At 42.9% G+C, this 19,317-nt stretch overlaps 1 protein-coding gene across 1 annotated transcript in view; it reads right to left on the bottom strand.

Annotated features, from left to right (window-relative positions):
* Positions 1–1,673: 1,673 nt before the first annotated feature.
* COTL1 (coactosin like F-actin binding protein 1) overlaps positions 1,674–19,317 on the bottom strand; it is an 87,443-nt gene continuing 69,799 nt past the window's right edge. Inside the window, exon 4 of the mRNA XM_078670785.1 lies at positions 1,674–4,299. Within this exon, the coding sequence (XP_078526911.1) occupies positions 4,189–4,299 (111 nt within the window). The 3' untranslated portion in view covers positions 1,674–4,188. The remainder of the gene's footprint in view (positions 4,300–19,317) is intronic.

Here is a 19,317-nt window from a genome sequence, read left to right as displayed (position 1 = left end):
GAAAGTTCAGTCAGGAATGGTGGTCATCCTTCAGAAGGTTCTGTGTTCCCTGGGCTGATGGGAAAGCAGCAACAAGTGAGGCCAGTCACCCATATGTAGAACCAAAGTCTGTGGAACGTTAGTCTTTTTCTAAATATTTCAAAGTCTTCTTCTATAAGAGGCAAAAGGAGATGGACTTTAACCTAGTAGAGTACAGGAAAGGACCTTGATCATTAGGAGTTCTAACCCTCAAACACTGGAGTCTGTTCTGAGTTCTGTTCTGAGTAATCGAACCCAAGCACTTGACTTGTTATTAAAGTATGATTAATCTGGTGAAATAGAAGAGTGCTCGATTACAGAAGGGCTGCTGCTTGAAACAAAGTACCTTGAAGTCAACCCTTTGGTGCAGCAGAGACCAATGGAAGGTTTTCAGCACAGTGAAAAGGTGCAGACAATATTTCACACCAAGGAAGCAGTGGGTTGTTCGATTTTAACTCATTGGACCTTAGTTATCACGTTGTTGGGGAGTTCTAGATTTATTCGAGTGCAGGTCCAAATGGGAGAGGTCCACAATTAAGACAGCAGAGCCAAATCAGCAGGTGTAGTAGAGGCGGGATTCCATGGAAGGAACAGGGACGTTAAAACATGTTCCCTGTGACAGCGTCGCTCTGAGGGATCAAGAAAATGCTGTGTCCACGATGGCTCCAAAGTCATAGAACCTTTTGGGGACCATCTGGTAAAGCACACTTGTAGGTGGTCATAGAACGCCCTTCCTTCTTTCATAAGTACATTAAACAAGAGCTAACACATCTGTAATATTCTTATAAAGTCTGCTATGCACCTCCTAATTGACCCGCATTCTTCTGGCCTGTAATAAAAATATATATCTGAGTGTCATCCGCATGCATGTGAAATCCCAGGTTATTGTTGATTAGAATCAAGGAAATATTACAAAGAATAGACTATAATATCCAACCTTGCATAACTTCACATCTTCTAATGGCAGAGACAGTGGTGGGAATACAGTTCAACATAGTGATCCAGTTAGCCAGACAGGAGAACCACCAGTGCAGGACAATTTCTCTAGTGACACAAATTGATAAAAACTGTTTGAGGAGATTGGCGTGGTAACCTAGAGCAAATGCTAGCACAATGCAGTGGTGCAAATAGTGTGTATTGTAGTTGTTGAAGGACGTAGCGTTTGTTCTGGTAGGATTTGTTAGGTGTGAGAGCAGGGAGGCCAATTTCCATTGAAATGACATGTCTGATTTCACCGGATGAAGACCAGATGTAGAAAGTGCTTATAATCCTGAATATTTCCACCTCCAGGCACGAAAATGAACTCCGTTTGTATAAGGACAGGATGACTCAGCTATATTAGTTTCACACAGGGTTGTTTGTGCGATTAAATACTCTGGTGGTTGGGTGTTACATGATATGTAACCATGAATTAATTCCATTACTTCACCTGGCGCTGGACACATGAATCAGAATTTATAATTCAGAACATACTGCTTTCCATCTGCTAGAAAACAAGATTCTCAGTCGCAGGATTTCAGTTTTGCTTTCGCCAAGACATCATTTTTCTTCCTCATTTTATAGAGGAATGCTTCCAAATACATTCTGCCCTGAGGTTGCAGGCTCAGCTTTGTGACAGCAGTTAGTAGTTAAGGTGCAAAGACAAGGACACAAAGTTTGAAAAAAAATGTTTATCATCATGTTTTTACCCAGTGGTTGGCTTTTAGCATGAAATTTTCCAATACAGTACATTTCCCTCTGTTGGTAATCCGCAGAATAATTATTACACAGAAGCAGCGCAAATATGATCCCGCCTTTTACTTGAGCCCCAAAATTGAGTCCTTAGCCAATCTTGCATTTTGAGTTAAAGGGGCCAGCCTTTCGCAACGTGACCAATTTAAACTCTTCTGCCAAAATATCAGAATACCAGTGAACCCAAACTCATCCCACCCTGTTACTACTCACATGAAAATACATCTTCACTACTGTAAAGAAATATGCAATTACAAAAATCCTCGCTTCTCTCTGTTCGTCAGGATACAGGAATGGCCTTGGCGGCCAACAACTTTCATGCGATAGACAAAAAGAGGCTATACAAAAACCCAGCGAACAGCCAGACTTCCAGAAAATAACACACTGCTGCCATGGCAACCTTGACATTCACATTAAAAGATCTGTTTTGTGTGCATGGTGGGAAGAAGTGCAGCAGCTATTAAAGCAATTTGTTTCTTTTAAGGCAAGTGTATTTCTCCCCCTTTGATCAGACTTTGAGAGGGAAGATAACAAAAAATTTGCAGCGAGCTAGTACTACTTACAAATTACGTTATCTCCGCGATTGAATGAAGCACAGCTTAGCAAAAGTCATAATACATCGTTCTATGGCCAGCGATGGTAGCATGGTCCACAAAGCACATCCCCACAAGTCGAGGAGATTTCAGATGGCAAGCGATGATGAGTGGCTGAAAGCGAGTAGAATCCGCATCAACGATTACATCAGGCGCCCAGGAAGCTCATGTTCGAATCTAGGCGCATGACGAGCTCCTTTGGACAAGGCATCACCAGGGGAAGACTTGGAAGCTGTACGTATTATGGTGTGGATGGAATTAGCAGTTGCATGCAAACAATAGGATAGGTTGCATGAGCGGCTCTTCACATACACTGCGATTGATGGGATGAGGCGTCTTGTAAGCATACTCTGGGACCAAAGGGATAAATAGCCGTTTGCAGATACTGGGCATTAGTGGCTTATATATAAACGCAAGGATCATTGTGAGTGGCTATGTGCGCTTATTATGGAATTCCTGGAATGATTGATTCTTTGTGTGTGTGCTCGGAACAATGAAATTAGTGGTTCTGTGTATATACGCTAGAATCAATGAGACGAGTAGTCCTGTGCTCTTACAATAGGATTGACTAAAGGAGTTACTCTGCGTATGTATGCTCAGATTGATAGGACCAGTGATTGTGTATGTGCTAGAATCAATTAAATGAGTGACTCTGTACACTTCAAATGGGACTAATGGAATGAGTGTCTGTGTACAGGCATGCTGGGAATGACAGAATTAGTGACCACTGCATTTGCTAAAATCCATAAAACGAGCCGCTCTGTGTGCTCATGGGAGGATTGAGGAAACAATTGATTCTCCATGTGAAGCTGTTAAAGGGATTAGTGGCTCTATGTACAGGCAAGAATCAATGAGCACAGTGAGGTGAGTGGCTCTGTGCACTATGAATACAACTCATGGAATGAATGATTTTGTGTGTGCATGGTGGTATCGATGGGATTAGTGGCTCTGTGTGTATACGCTAAGATCAATGAGATGAATGAGAGGAGAAGCTCTGTGCTTTATAGTGTGATTTAGCGAATGAGTGAATCTGTGTATGCCTGGTGGTATTGATGGAATTAGTGGCTGTGTGAATACACTAGAATCAATTAGATCAATGAGATGAATAACACTGTACACTAACAATGGGAATTAGGGAATGAGTGATTCAGTTTGTGCACTCTCTTATTGACGGGATTAGTGGCTCTGTGTCAATATGTTAGAATCAATGAGAATAATAAGACAAGTAGCTTTGTCAGCCGAAAATAGGACTACGGGCGAGTAATTCTATGTCTGTATGCTGGCACTGATGGGATTAGCGGCTCTGCGCGTATACACTAGAATCAATGACTCATGGATGGAATACCTGGGAGGAAAGGGATGGGAGTCTCTGTGCATTTACTGATGCTCACGGAATGAGTGCAGCTTTGTGGGTGCACCGGAATAGATGAAATGGGCTGATCAGAGTTTATACGCAGGGTTCAATGGCCATGTGGGACACCTTGAGCCAGTTTGGTCTGTTTACTAACGCCCTTTCCGTACAAATAACGGGGAAGTGAATCTACAAGGTTTCCGCATGTGAAGCCCTGCTTTCTAAAAAGCCAGCTCGAGGTGTCTCACATAACAGGGGGTCTCTTGGCAGCTAGGCGGGCAAGCAATTCTGCACATTCGCAAAAGGGAAAGACAGTCATTGCATGGGAAGGAAAAATGAGATGTCCCTTGGTGACAGGAGGAAGTTGGGGGATGATGTAGTAACGTGAAATGCAAAACAGTAGGCTGCCTCTGCTTTCCTCTTGGTTTTCCTGCTTGTCCTCGGTTTCCCCAGGGCTGCCTTATCCACAGGAAGGAGCAGGGGCCACCACTTCCCTTACTCTGCCTGGGCGTCGTAGTTGGCTCCACCCGCCTTCTTCAACTCGTTCCTGATGCACTCCTCATCCAGATCTTTGTGGTCTGTGATCACCAGCTCTTTGGCAAAACACTGGAAGAGAGACAGAATGAAGAGGCGTGAGCATCTTTAACAGCTGGACCCAGAAAAACACCTTTGCCTTACACATTCTATAGGTTTGTTTAAAATACCCACACAACAGAGATACAGTGGAGTCTATGGCTTAACAATCTGCTGTAGAGTATGAGGGGACACATAGGTCAATATTTACACCCTACACCAACATTTAATGCAATGTGGAAAAGCCGGTGGAAACATCTGTTCTTCATATTGGGTATTACCTTGTAAATACCACAGCACGTCTTGTATTGCTGAGTGAGACGTAAATCGCTTTCATTTTTCTAGGCAGATATAAGTGACTAAAGTCAATATTGTAACCATTACCCAGTAAGTCCAGGACCTGGGAGTTTGACAGTACCAAAAAACAGTGGTCCAATGGACTGATGTTCAAATATCACAATTAATTCAACATTTTATAATTTCACATGGTAGAATATTCTTAAAGCACAAAACAGCCAAAACACATAACTAGTGGTGATAAATTTATTCTCTACCACTAATCGTCATAATATTTATATATTTTTATATTTACAAGTAATACAGGGTCAGAAGGTTGCCCCAATCAGAGCGTGCAAAAATAGAAAAGTTGGGTGGATTTAGTGATGAAGAAAAAAGAAGGAAAATTGGCAAAGATGGTGATATAAAAACAATTGTATAATTCAAATACAAGGATCAATAATCATCCCCACATCAAGACCGGACCATGAATCAATTTTGCAACAAATCATTCAAGTTGTTTAAGAACCGTTGTGATTAGTAAATCCTATGCACATATAAAGGAAATATTAATGGTCCAGGTCAATAATCTGTAATAAGCGTCGACGTTTCGACTCGACTATTGGCCACACGGTGAATTAAGCCTGGGCCGGGCGAGTCTTCATCAGGACTAGATGGGCAACCGTATATTCTTTGGAATGACCCTAGGAGACAGAAAATGATTGATCTAAATAGGCTGTTTACTAGTGAATAAATTAATAATAACAGGAAAGGGATCATGGGGCTTACCCTGACGTGGATGGATGTATCTATGTTCAATTTTCTATTTCAATTAATGAAGATAACGTCCTCCTAAAAGAATGTAATTACATTCTAATGAGGACCAACTTACAAACGTTATTTAAGCATTAGGCATAGAAACTGGCAACTCAAAAATTGTTACCTTGATGTATATATGCCTCCGGGAGAATTCACATGAGGTTCTCATTTCTCTCTTTCCCACTCCATTGTTTCATTCCAAGAGTTACTGGAATCAAAAGTGACATATTCCAGATATCTCATTATTTGAGATGGAGTTACAATAAAGTTAACTTGTTGAGGGACTACATGTGCCAAGTATCTTACCGTGATTCGAAAGGCAGACGTGATGTATGAAGATTCTCACAAGAAACTGCGTTTAAAAAAAAAAAAAAATGAATATCCTTCGCAACCGGCAAAATGTCTTTTCTCACTACAAACAACGGAACCCAAAAGAAAACACAATCAGGATCATGGGTGTAGAGAACCACATCGAGTTCTATAGCGTAGGTAAGGCTGAATAAAAGAATTAAAACCGCTTACCTAACTAATTCAGAATCTATTCCTGTTTTTCTACTCCTCGTTGTCTCGTTCCGACAGCTCACAAGGAGACTGCCATCGAGTTCCGAGTTTTGGCAAAGTTAGTAGACAGCAATCATTCCCCCGCGAGGTGGAAAGTAAAAAATTGCGGCCGCCATATTGGAATGGTGAAAAGTTCCGTCTTGGAATCTCAAGGTATATCTCGGGAGTGTATAATTAAAAACCGGAGATACCAAGTCAGCCCATGTTAACACGTATATCTACAAAGGGATCTTTGGACACTAAGTGAACATAAGCGGTCCGGGCATAAGTACATCATTCAGTCCTATATGTGAATGCTATAAGCAACTTAATTGCGAGATGGTAAATTACAAAAGGAAATAAATAAAATAAAATCACAATTTAAACATTGGCATTCTAAAATAATAACAAAGACAATCACAATTACAACAAAAAAACATTTTGGCATAATAGCAACAAAGACATGTTACAACTTGAACTAGTAATGTCAGATCCACCACAGGATGTATGTCTAGTATATTTAATGTGTGTGATAACAACACAGACATATTACTTGAACCAGTCATGTCAGATCCAACACAGGATGTATGTGCAGTATATTTCATGTGCGTATCAATACAGTTGGCTGAAAAATGATTCATGTACACAAGCTATGTAATAAGGAATGACACCTGTCTGTTAATCTCTTCCATTTCGTTGAGTCCAGATTTCACAGTGTCCAAAAGGTGTATCCATTTACACTCTCTTGTTCAAAACGGCACCTAAGTCTCCTCCTCGGGGGTTGATTGTAACCTTTTCAATCACCCACCATTGGAGGCTGTTGGCATCATGATTAAACCTGATGAAATGGTCTGCTAAGGGTGCCCCTTGAGTTTTGCACCGTATTCTGCTGGTGTGTTGGAGGATTCGGCATTTAACTTTTTGGACAGTCTGTCCAACATATAAAAAACCACATGGGCACTTGATAGTATGAATGACACCTGCAGTGTTACAGTTGCTGTGGCTCTTTAGAGTGTAAGTTGCATCATTATGTGTGAAACTTACGCATTCTGAGGTCAAAACACAGGCCTTACATCCACCGCATTTGGTATGTCCTAACACTGGTGCATGCCCCCACAGTGTAGTCTGTCCTGCTTGTTGCGGTGACCTCAGCAGGGATTGTACCAAGTGATCTCGAATGTTTTTTCCTTTTCTAAATGCATGTAAGGGAGGTGGCATTCCCCCTAGTTCCTCCTGCACTAAGTGCCAGTGACGATTAATCAGTTTCTTTATAACACTACTCTTTGTGTTAAAAGTTGTCACACATACTAGGCGTTCCGCCTTCTGTTCTTTTTGCTGGGTCTCCAGTAGCTGCTCCCGATGGTTATACCACGCACGTTTCCGTGCCCTTTTCAGGAGACGCGATGGATAACCCCGTTCCAGCAGTCTACTGATTAGTAGAGAGGACTCATCAAAATAGTCCTCCTTTTTCGTACAATTCCGTCGCAACCTCAGGAATTGCCCGAAGGGTAAATTGTCCCTGAGGTTGCGAGGATGATGACTGGTATATCTGAGGAGGGTGTTCCTCTCACTGCTCTTTCTATATAGAGTGGTATATAGAGTTCCTGCTTCTGCCTTGATTTGAATGTCCAAAAAGTTGATAGACATACTATCTGACTCCAGGGTAAATTGGATATCCTGTGAGAGATCATTGAGCCAACCATGGAACATTGACAATTGATCTTTACTTCCCTCCCATATCAATAGGACGTCGTCAATGTACCGGGCCCACAGTGATATGTGATTCTGGTAAGGGTTGCTCGGATTGAGGACAAATTGTGATTCATAGTCACTCATATAGATAATCGCTAGGTTCGGGGCAAAGCTAGCCCCCATAGCGACGCCTTTTGTCTGGATGTAATATCTGTTTAGGAACACAAAAAAGTTTTTTGTCATTGCTAAGGTGAGCAAGTTAATAATAAACTCCGTAGAAACTCTATGGGGGGCTGGTCTAAGATTGAGAAATCTCTCCATACACTCTAAAGCTGCCTGCTGGGGAATATTAGTGTAGAGGGAGGTAATGTCCATAGTGACCAATAAAGAGTCACTATGGTCATACCTCCGTCCTTCAACCAACCGAATAGTCTGTGTGGTATCTCGCAAATATGTTGATGTAGCAGTAGCTATTGGTTTTAAAAAAACATCAACATACTTGCAGAGTGGTTCTAATAAAGAACCGCAGCCCGAGATAATGGGGCGGCCAGGAGGATCAGTCAGCCGCTTATGCACTTTGGGAAGGGTGTATATTGTTGGCATCCGAGGATGCTTGTTGTTTAAAAATTCAAATTCAAGTTTGTTTATCTGACCTTCTTCCCGAGCAGTTTTTGTGATGTTACTAATAAGAAGACTGACTTCCTTTGTGGGATCTTTTTTTTAGAAGAGTGTAATTGCCTTCTACAGTTAATTGGGAAAGAATCTCATCCTTATATTTGTCAACATTCTGAACAACAATTGCTCCCCCCTTGTCCGCGGGTTTAATGACTATATTGCCATTGTTTTTTAGGGTGAATAGAGCTTCCTTTTCTTGTTTGCTTATGTTATATTGAACATACTTACGGCTAGCAAGTGCGTTGTCAATATTGCGTATTACCACCTGTTCAAAAGCAAGAATTTTGTGATCCAAAAGATGTGCAGGTGGATTGAATTTAGAGGGAGGTCTGAGGCCACTACCCGAAAAAGTCGGATTAAAGGGAGTTTTATGAAAATAATATTTTAGTCGTACTTTTCTGAAGAACTGATGTAATTCAATCTTCAGATTGAAATTGTTAGGCATAGTTGTAGGGACAAAGGATAACCCTTTTGATAGAACGTCTTGCTCAGCAGTGGTAAGCATATAGTCTGACAAATTGATGACAGGATTGTCCTTTTTATAGACTACCATCTGTAATGTTTCTGGCGTGTGCGAATATCCCCCTGGTATTCTTGTTGGTTCTGGGGTTGTCTTTTCCCCCTCCCCGTACCTTGGTTGCAGGTGACGCCACGGCCTCCCCTGGGTCTCCCCCAGGGGCGGCCTCTCCCACGGGGGCTCCACCATTGTTCCTGTCCTATAAAAGGTTGGTGTTCAGAAAAGTTTTGTGCAAAATTGTTATTATTACTGGTTGCGGGGCCACTGGTACTAGTGCTAGGTTGTTCCGAATCACTCCCTGACCCACTCCCAAAGGATGAGCCAGAGAAGGTACTGTACTTTCTATAGCCTCCTCTGCCTCTACTAGAGAGGCCACCTCTTTGATCCCTTTGATAATACCCTCTTGGAGATATGGGTAGGTGTTCTTCTTATCATACACTTGGATGTCCCTGGTAACTTTATCAAGTTTAGTTCCCTGGGTATAGATGTCGAATTCCCGAATGGTATTTTCCAACCTTTCTAGGGCTTCTTTCGCATTTACCAAAGCTTTGTCATCCACAATCTCTTTTCTCAACTCGGCTATTTCTCTAGTTAATCGTTCGACCTCCTCAACCGCTGTTTCAATGCCCAAGACCATCCAATGTCTTGAGCATGTATTTGATACAAAACTAAAGTTTTCTTTAAATTTTGGATGTTCTAGGAAAATTGCTGGCTCGTTCCGTACTTGGAGACCAGTGGGAATCACATTGGCCCTCAGATACTTGGCCAAAGTGTGACCATGTAGACGAGTTCTTATGAGTTTTTTCTCAAGACGTTCCAATTTTAGAATTTTGCTGTTCAAGGATAAATCCCCCCCAGTAGTATTATCCGTCAAAAAAGTACCACCTCCCTCTTCCTGAAGGAGTTTATCTATATAGTCCCCAGTGTACGTCAGAGTTTCTCTTTCTGACATTATTCAATGTTGCAATCAAAACATAAATCAATTATAGACAATAAATCTACCGCGTATCCACCGCGTCTCCTGAAAAGGGCACGGAAACGTGCGTGGTATAACCATCGGGAGCAGCTACTGGAGACCCAGCAAAAAGAACAGAAGGAGGAACGCCTAGTATGTGTGACAACTTTTAACACAAAGAGTAGTGTTATAAAGAAACTGATTAATCGTCACTGGCACTTAGTGCAGGAGGAATTAGGGGGAATGCCACCTCCCTTACATGCATTTAGAAAAGGAAAAAACATTCGAGATCACTTGGTACAATCCCTGCTGAGGTCACCGCACCAAGCAGGACAGACTACACTGTGGGGCATGCACCAGTGTTAGGACATACCAAATGCGGTGGATGTAAGGCCTGTGTTTTGACCTCAGAATGCGTAAGTTTCACACATAATGATGCAACTTACACTCTAAAGAGCCACAGCAACTGTAACACTGCAGGTGTCATTTATACTATCAAGTGCCCATGTGGTTTTTTATATGTTGGACAGACTGTCCAAAAAGTTAAATGCCGAATCCTCCAACACACCAGCAGAATACGGTGCAAAACTCAAGGGGCACCCTTAGTAGACCATTTCATCAGGTTTAATCATGATGCCAACAGCCTCCAATGGTGGGTGATTGAAAAGGTTACAATCAACCCCCGAGGAGGAGACTTAGGTGCCGTTTTGAACAAGAGAGAGTGTAAATGGATACACCTTTTGGACACTGTGAAATCTGGACTCAACGAAATGGAAGAGATTAACAGACAGGTGTCATTCCTTATTACATAGCTTGTGTACATGAATCATTTTTCAGCCAACTGTATTGATACGCACATGAAATATACTGCACATACATCCTGTGTTGGATCTGACATGGCTGGTTCAAGTAATATGTCTGTGTTGTTATCACACACATTAAATATACTAGACATACATCCTGTGGTGGATCTGACATTACTAGTTCAAGTTGTAACATGTCTTTGTTGCTATTATGCCAAAATGTTTTTTTGTTGTAATTGTGATTGTCTTCGTTATTATTTTAGAATGCCAATGTTTAAATTGTGATTTTATTTTATTTATTTCCTTTTGTAATTTACCATCTCGCAATTAAGTTGCTTATAGCATTCACATATAGGACTGAATGATGTACTTATGCCCGGACCGCTTATGTTCACTTAGTGTCCAAAGATCCCTTTGTAGATATACGTGTGAACATGGGCTGACTTGGTATCTCCGGTTTTTAATTATACACTCCCGAGATATACCTTGAGATTCCAAGACGGAACTTTTCACCATTCCAATATGGCGGCCGCAATTTTTTACTTTCCACCTCGCGGGGGAATCATTGCTGTCTACTAACTTTGCCAAAACTCGGAACTCGATGGCAGTCTCTTTGTGAGCTGTCGGAACGAGACAACGAGGAGTAGAAAAACAGGAATAGATTCTGAATTAGTTAGGTAAGCGGTTTTAATTCTTTTATTCAGCCTTACCTACGCTATAGAACTCGATGTGGTTCTCTACACCCATGATCCTGATTGTGTTTTCTTTTGGGTTCCGTTGTTTGTAGTGAGAAAAGACATTTTGCCGGTTGGGAAGGATATTCTTTTTTTTTTTTTAAACGCAGTTTCTTGTGAGAATCTTCATACATCACGTCTGCCTTTCGAATCACGGTAAGATACTTGGCACATGTAGTCCCTCAACAAGTTAACTTTATTGTAACTCCATCTCAAATAATGAGATATCTGGAATATGTCACTTTTGATTCCAGTAACTCTTGGAATGAAACAATGGAGTGGACAAGAGAGAAAGGAGAACCTCATGTGAATTCTCCCGGAGGCATATATACATCAAGGTAACAATTTTTGAGTTGCCAGTTTCTATGCCTAATGCTTAAATAACGTTTGTAAGTTGGTCCTCATTAGAATGTAATTACATTCTTTTAGGAGGACGTTATCTTCTTTAATTGAAATTGAAAATTGAACATAGATACATCCATCCACGTCAGGGTAAGCCACATGATCCCTTTCCTGTTATTATTAATTTATTAACTAGTAAACAGCCTATTTAGATCAATCATTTTCTGTCTCCTAGGGTCATTCCAAAGAATATACGGTTGCCCATCTAGTCCCGATGAAGACTCGCCCGGCCCAGGCTTAATTCACCGTGTGGCCAATAGTCGAGTCGCAACGTCGACGCTTATTACAGATTATTGACCTGGACCATTAATATTTCCTTTCTATGTGCATAGGATTTACTAATCACAACGGTTCTTAAACAACTTGAATGATTTGTTGCAAAATTGATTTATGGTCAGGTCTTGATGTGGGGATGATTATTGATCCTTGTATTTGAATTATACAACTGTTTTTATATCACCATCTTTGCCAATTTTCCTTCTTTTTTCTTCATCACTAAATCCACCCAACTTTTCTATTTTTGCACGCTCTGATTGGGGCAACCTTCTGACCCTGTATTACTTGTAAATATAAAAATATATAAATATTATGACGATTAGTGGTAGAGAATAAATTTATCACCACTAGTTATGTGTTTTGGCTGTTTTGTGCTTTAAGAATATTCTACCATGTGAATTATAAAATGTTGAATTAATTGTGAAAGTCAATATTGTAGCAGACTAATTTAGAAAATATGATTTTTAGAAAAATGTATCTTCAGTCTATGTTTGTAACATGAAACCAAACTAGATGGAAGATCCCAGCAGTTTGTAAGGAGATGTTTATGAATCACTTATAAACGAGGTAGAGAAGATACGGAAATAACAGAAGTCGGGATTCAGTGAAAAGACAAGAGGGAACATAACATCAACAACTTCACCAAGGTCATCTATCATTTCTATCCAACCAAAACAAACTGTTAGCTGATCAAACACATGCGGAGTGAAAGCCATACTTGAGCCAGCTGTTCGAGTTTATAGGCTGTACATTTAGTTAATTTCTGCCTGTCATGGCCATCATTACGAGTTCCTTGTTAAATCCGCGTGGAGGTACCATGGCGGAAATAATGACTCCAGCTGGTAATTCCCTGTGAGTTAACAAGGATTACGAGTTATTTCCCCCAGAATGAGTAATAACACATGGATTTGGGAATACTCCCAAGTGAAATAGCGTGCTCCGATACACACATATTGACTCCCTGCTTGACGTCGATGGTAAATGATGAGGGGGCTTTTTTTGGGGTCCTGTCGCAACAAAAGGGAGTTGGATGTGGCAATAGGGCAGAGTTTCCATTACTTCTGCAGGGGGAGCTTTTTCTGCTTCCCCAGGCTGAAGTATACAAGCGGGCAGGAGCAGGGCACAGCAACTGCTCGCAGCCCCCACAGCACCACAAGTCTTCAGGTCTGGCGTCTATGAGATCAGGATTATAGAGTCTGGAGATTGGGCACCCGGGACACCAGAAAACTTTCAGTCGCCCAAAAGGGGTATCTCCCTAGGATACTTCCAGTGGCGGCTGCTACCGAGTAGCAGGGGTGGGGGAGGGAACAGAAAATAAATAAAAGTTACTTACCTTGCTGCCGGACCGCCGCCTCCAGTCGTCCTCTTTTATTCCTTCTTGAAGCAGGAAGCACACCCAAGCTCCCCTAAGCCAAGCACAACGCTGCATTGCAGCGCTGCAATTGGTCTGAGTGGTTTGGCGCTCAGACAGACATTGGGAGCCTGTGCATGCAAAGTGCGCATGGCTGTTTGGCTGGCCCAAGATGGCCGTCCAAACCGTCATGCACACTTAAGTGCCCACCGCTCCTCCCCTTGCTGGCTGTGATGACAGCCAAGCCCCGCCCCACCCCGTAAACCTGCCTGACAGCGGAAAAATAAAATGATAATAACATAGTGTTATCATCATTTTATTTTTCCTTGTTCCACTGTCCAAAATGTAGTAGGGCAGTGCTTGCCCGCCTTAGCGGACGAGCTGCGGCTGCATACTTCTTTGGCCAGCTCGTAATGAGGACCCTAGAAGTCACTGGTCTCTGCTTCCATGTCTTTCTTTGGATTGCTAGGTATGCTCTTCCCCATTATATTAACCACCATAATTCTGACCCTCATTTTGGCCACATCAGCAGAGAAGCAAAGGCGTGAATCTTCAAGCAATCCAAGATACCTTTAGCCCACCTCAACAGGTTTGAGGCATGAGGATGACCATTGTGGACAACAATTCATGGAAATACCAAGGGTAGCAGAAGTGAAACCACTCACCCTTTGACCTGCAATGATATGCAAGGGTTGACTGCTCACTCCACCATTACATCCTCAACAGCCTCTTGTTGGCAGTGGAATAACTTTCAAAAGTGCAAGGATTGCAATCTACAGAAAGCTATTGACTGCCTCGTTATCTACGACACCAGGGATCAAGGGCTCTAAGGGGCAAGCCACGGGTAGCTGCTGCTGCCCCTGGCTGTCTCTTATTGACATCCATGATTTTGAAGTGTACATTCAGCTAGTGATAACATCAAGCCTACTTGTCATCAGGTTGATACCTCATCACCAGCACCAAATCCAAACTCCAAATTCTGCCAAGAAACTTGAGACCTTATGGTCTGCATTTCTACCTACCAATATGAAATGAACTTTTTGGATGATATCTGGAGGAGAGGAGGTAACCCAAAAGAATATTTGAATCCGGCCAAAAGTATGCAAAATCAACCTACCCTTACAACGTGAACCGTGGAGGAGTTGTGTTGACACTGTTTCTGGCTTGCACATTGCCAATTATACATTTTAGTTACTTTGTGTTTTTAAATTAGAACTTTCTTGGACGAAACCGAAACAGTTTCATGGATCAGGTTAAAATGAAATGTGCCTATTTACCACCAGCATCTTATTAGTATGTCTCATTTAGTGAATGAAGAGAGGCATTTGCACTAGAAAGGCTGATTAGCAAAGTCAAGCAGCCAGGAATGAATGAAGAATATGGAAGATGAGGTTTTTGAACGCAACATCCATCCACTCTCACTTCCAATGCATTTTTAAGCCCTTCCATGCTGATGACGAACCCCAGCCGTCACGCTCCACGGTGCTCGTGTGCTGATGACGGCTGGGGTTCGTCACGGCCCCGCCCTGTTCTTTGGTTTACCGCACAGCGGCGGAATCGGCCCAGCATGGTAGGGGTTAAGCTGGTGAGCAGATGCCAAATAAATTCAGTCCAGTTCACTTGGAGCTCCCCATAAAGGACACCCATTTGTTAGTTCCAGTGAGTGAATGCGCCCATTCAGCTGATGGAAAAGTTCAGCTTGTAATAGTGTCGCCCTTTTGCGTCTTCGCCATAAAGGGTGTCTTTTGCCGCTGCACCAAGTCACTAAGTTAAATGCCTCTTGCTCCTCTATAATAAAAAAGGAATTCATAATAGTTGTCAATTGCCAGAAGAAAGGTTACAGCCTAATATTTATATGGTGCCATGACCACTTAATGAAGCAGTGAGCCAGCTGCGCCCACTAGCTGCTTCATTTTTTTTTTTTAGGAAGATGCAATGATGTGACCACTGCCTGAGGTTGTATCATTCCACTGGCATATGCATACATGACAATTTTTTTTGCATGGATCACAAATTTCGAAAGAAAAGGACCTCTGGGAGGAGTTGTACCAAAGGAATGAATGAACTGAGTTCCATAGGGTGGGAAGGTAAAAGCAGAGCACGAGGGAGAGAGCAATACAAGGGATGGGTAAAGAACCACACATGCAGAGAAGAGCACGCAGCGTGGGCGGGGAAAGAAAAGCATGGGGAAGAAGCACGCAAAAGAGCAAGAAGCACACGAAAGTGACAGACACAGGAAGCAGGGGATAAGTGAGGAGCGGAAGGACAGAAGACAGCTAGTCAGAGCGATGGTGAAGAGGTAATGCTCCAGGGGAGGGACAAACACAAGATGGACAAGCTCGGACAAGGAAAGCCATTGAAGCAAGCAAATGAGTGACAAAGCCAACCAATGGTAAGCAACGTTGTAAGTCCCTGTAAGTTCTTGGTAAGCTCACAAAAGGTATTTTGCAAAGCCTGGAAGGCTCGACCTAAAAAAATAAACTATTTCTTGGCTCACAGGGAGGTTTCTCATTGGAGTGCCATTAAGAAACAGAAGCCACATTTTAGCCAGAAAGAAGGGACTGGTAGTGTTTAGACTTTCATGGCAGGGAGGCCTGGCTTCCAATGATCGGAAAATGTTTGGCATTTGGTACTGTCACTTTGGAGCCACCTTTTTATTTTTACTCCACAGTTGAAATCTTTTTCTGTCCTCCCTGCTCACATATCACCTGTTCCCTCTCTCTGCAAACAAGGAACATTCTGGGCACCTCCTGCTTTCGTCTGCTCTATGCACTCCTCTCTATACTCCCTATCTTAGCATGCCTGTAGGTACAGGCGTGAAGTGATCAAACAAAACCATGTAAAGAGAAACGTTACAATTTGTGACCCCCAAGGCAGTTAAAGAAAAATGACATGCCCGCTATGCATCGGTCCTAGCTAACTCTTTCCCTCTCCCTTCCACTTAGGGCCAGCTTGTCTCACAACTGGCTATCTGTATAAATGTTTCAGGGGCGCAGCTAGTTCAATAGGTGCAGTAGCACCTGGGCCAAGACATGCGAGGGTCCCATTGCACCCTGTAGTGTCTTGGATTGCCTGTCAATGCATGGGCTAAGTGGACATACTGTGGGATGTTGGGTGTGGATACTGTGGGATGTTGAGTGTGGATGCTAGTGGGATGTCGAGTGTGGATGCTAGTGGGATGTCGAGTGTGGATGCTAGTGGGATGTCGAGTGTGGATGCTAGTGGGATGTCGAGTGTGGATGCTAGTGGGATGTCGAGTGTGGATGCTAGTGGGATGTCGAGTGTGGATGCTAGTGGGATGTCGAGCGGGGATGCTGTGGGATGTTGAGCGGGGATGCTGTGGGATGTTGAGCGGGGATGCTGTGAGATGTTGAGCGGGGATGCTTGTGGGACGTTGACCGTGGATGGCTGTGGGATGTTGACCGTGGATGCTTGTGGGACGTTGACCGTGGATGCTTGTGGGACGTTGACCGTGGATGCTGTGGGATGTTGACCGTGGATGCTGTGGGATGTTGACCGTGGATGCTGTGGGATGTTGACCGTGGATGCTGTGGGATGTTGACCGTGGATGCTGTGGGATGTTGAGCGTGGATGCTGTGGGATGTTGAGCGTGGATGCTGTGGGATGTTGAGCGTGGATGCTGTGGGATGTTGAGCGTGGATGCTGTGGGATGTTGAGCGTGGATGCTGTGGGATGTTGAGCGTGGATGCTGTGGGATGTTGAGCGTGGATGCTGTGGGATGTTGAGCGTGGATGCTGTGATAGTAATCAATGTCTTTTTCAAAATAAACGAGGAGAGGGCATGGAGCTCATTTCACTTGATTTCATTAGAGGCCAAGGCACCCTTTCACACCACTAACAAAGAATGCTGCATTGCGCTGAGGAGAGATGTGTAAACGAAACCAATACATACAATACAGTACAACAGAGCAATGCTTTAGTAATGTGTCCATGTGTGAAATATAGGACCATGCAGCCCTTGGAGGCAACCAGCCAAGGGTTCATCTGTGAGACGAGCAACTTAAGTGACATGTTGGGTATCTCTTGCCAAAACCTCACAGGTGGGGGCATCGTGCTACATCATAATACTAGTGACGGTGACATTTTGCCAAAAACTGCCAGAGGCAAATTCAGCCTCATTTTCACATTTCCTTCAAAGAACTTATCCACGAGGATTGCCAAAGCTTGATTTTATGCAGTGGTCTGTTTAAATAATCACAAGGCATCATTTATACACTATGGAAGAGCTGAGACCTGATATTGTGGGTGCATATCCAGGGACAACGTGCTGTGGTGCATGCCGCGTTATGTCCGCTTGTATGCATTTGGGAATTTTGGTGTCTCTGACTTCCTTACAATTAATAACTCGTGAAGAGCAAATAACAGGCTGAGTTCCATTGAATGTGTAAGCACAAGGGCCTCTGAGCTGTGCAGATTAAAGAAGGCTCAGGGCCGCAAGCCAACAGCACTGGAGGTACTCAGTCCATAAAAAACTAAGTGGGGCTCACTTAAGCATCCTTGGCTCTATGGGTTGAAAGGGGTGAGCAGTCCAAGGGTTCACTGAAGAGAGAGTGTGTGGAGTGAATCTAGGGACAGTGTAACATGGACAACCAATCAACAACACAGTATAAATGCCAGCCAAGAAGAGTACGTACACAACTTTTTAAATACTAGTATACAGCTTAAATATATTTACAATATAAGCAGGATCATATCATATGGAAAGTACACCAAAACACAATACTACACATTACAAAACACAATACCAAGTACCAGAATGTGTCACAGTGAGCCAGTGATCCCGCTAGAGACAAGTGAGGCCAGTGGACACAATCTAAGATGTATAAATATCAACAGAGTGTTAGAAGTAGGCACACTGTCTAAAGGGTGGGTAATGTTTGTGAACAGGTCTAATGATCACAAAGCTATTGTTTGTGAAGGTCAGGCTGTACCAGAATTGCAGTAAACACAGAACTAATGGACACATTCTGTGTGCGGTATGACAAAGTGCATACTCATCTAATTCTTGTGAAGCCCTAGGAATAAGGACACGGGTATCCAACACGGAGGTTTGTGTGTTTGCTACCAAACAGGATACTCTGTGTTCCTTTGGTTATATTAAACAGTGTTCACAAAGCTAGAAGTTCACAAGCACGTAAATAAAACAGGAGAGGAAAAAAATAACAGCACCACAATGTCAAAGCTACATGCAAAGCAAGGAGACAGTGTCTCCACGCTTGTGCATGCACATGAAAGTACAGTGGGGGTATTCCGAGCTCGGAAGTGCCACCTGACTCACAGGGGTGGTAGCCCAAGAGCAAACGACCCAAAGAGTGGGCCACAAGCATCCACGAATTCAGCCAACCGGCTAGTCAACTGGATGCTGTACAACGGTGCCAAGCAACATCAGGGGAGGAAGAAGAATTCGATTAAAAAAATAAAGTTTGGTACAAAGGGCATTCTTCCCAGTCCAATAGCTGATTCCGCACCAGTTATTGAGAAGGGCCGGTCATACCATGGCCATTAACAGGCACATAAATGGGAAACTAGTGACATTTTGCAAAAAACTGCCAGAAGCAAATTTTGCCTTATTTTCACATTTCGGCCAAAAAAACGTATCCACGAGGCCAACGTTTTTTCAGTTCTGTACACATATTGCAGTCACTAGTTATGTATGTGCACATACAGTCGATTTTAAGTTACCAACTAGTTAATTTAAATTGCAGCCTTCAGTGTGTCTTAGACTCTTATTAATACAGCAAAGTTGAAGTAGGAAGATGCAGGACAACAATGGATTCTTCTTGGCTACTGAAGGAAAGACCCAATGATGGATCAGGTTTTGAGTAGCTTATCAACTACTCCTAGGTGCGTCCCGGTGCTGCAAAGACCAGAATAGTCGACACCAGAGCCCAAATAGCATGAAGAAAGTAGCTAGGTTTTAAGTGGTTGAAAATGTAGCTCACTTCTCGTAGGACAAGGATCACCAGCAGATAATCCAGGACGAGCGGCCAA

Source organism: Lissotriton helveticus, chromosome 12 (genome assembly GCF_964261635.1).
Source record: "Lissotriton helveticus chromosome 12, aLisHel1.1, whole genome shotgun sequence".
NCBI classification, from domain to species: Eukaryota; Metazoa; Chordata; class Amphibia; order Caudata; family Salamandridae; genus Lissotriton; species Lissotriton helveticus.
The sequence above is the reverse complement of the archived record's forward strand: the minus strand, read 5'-3'. Positions and strand labels throughout refer to the sequence as shown.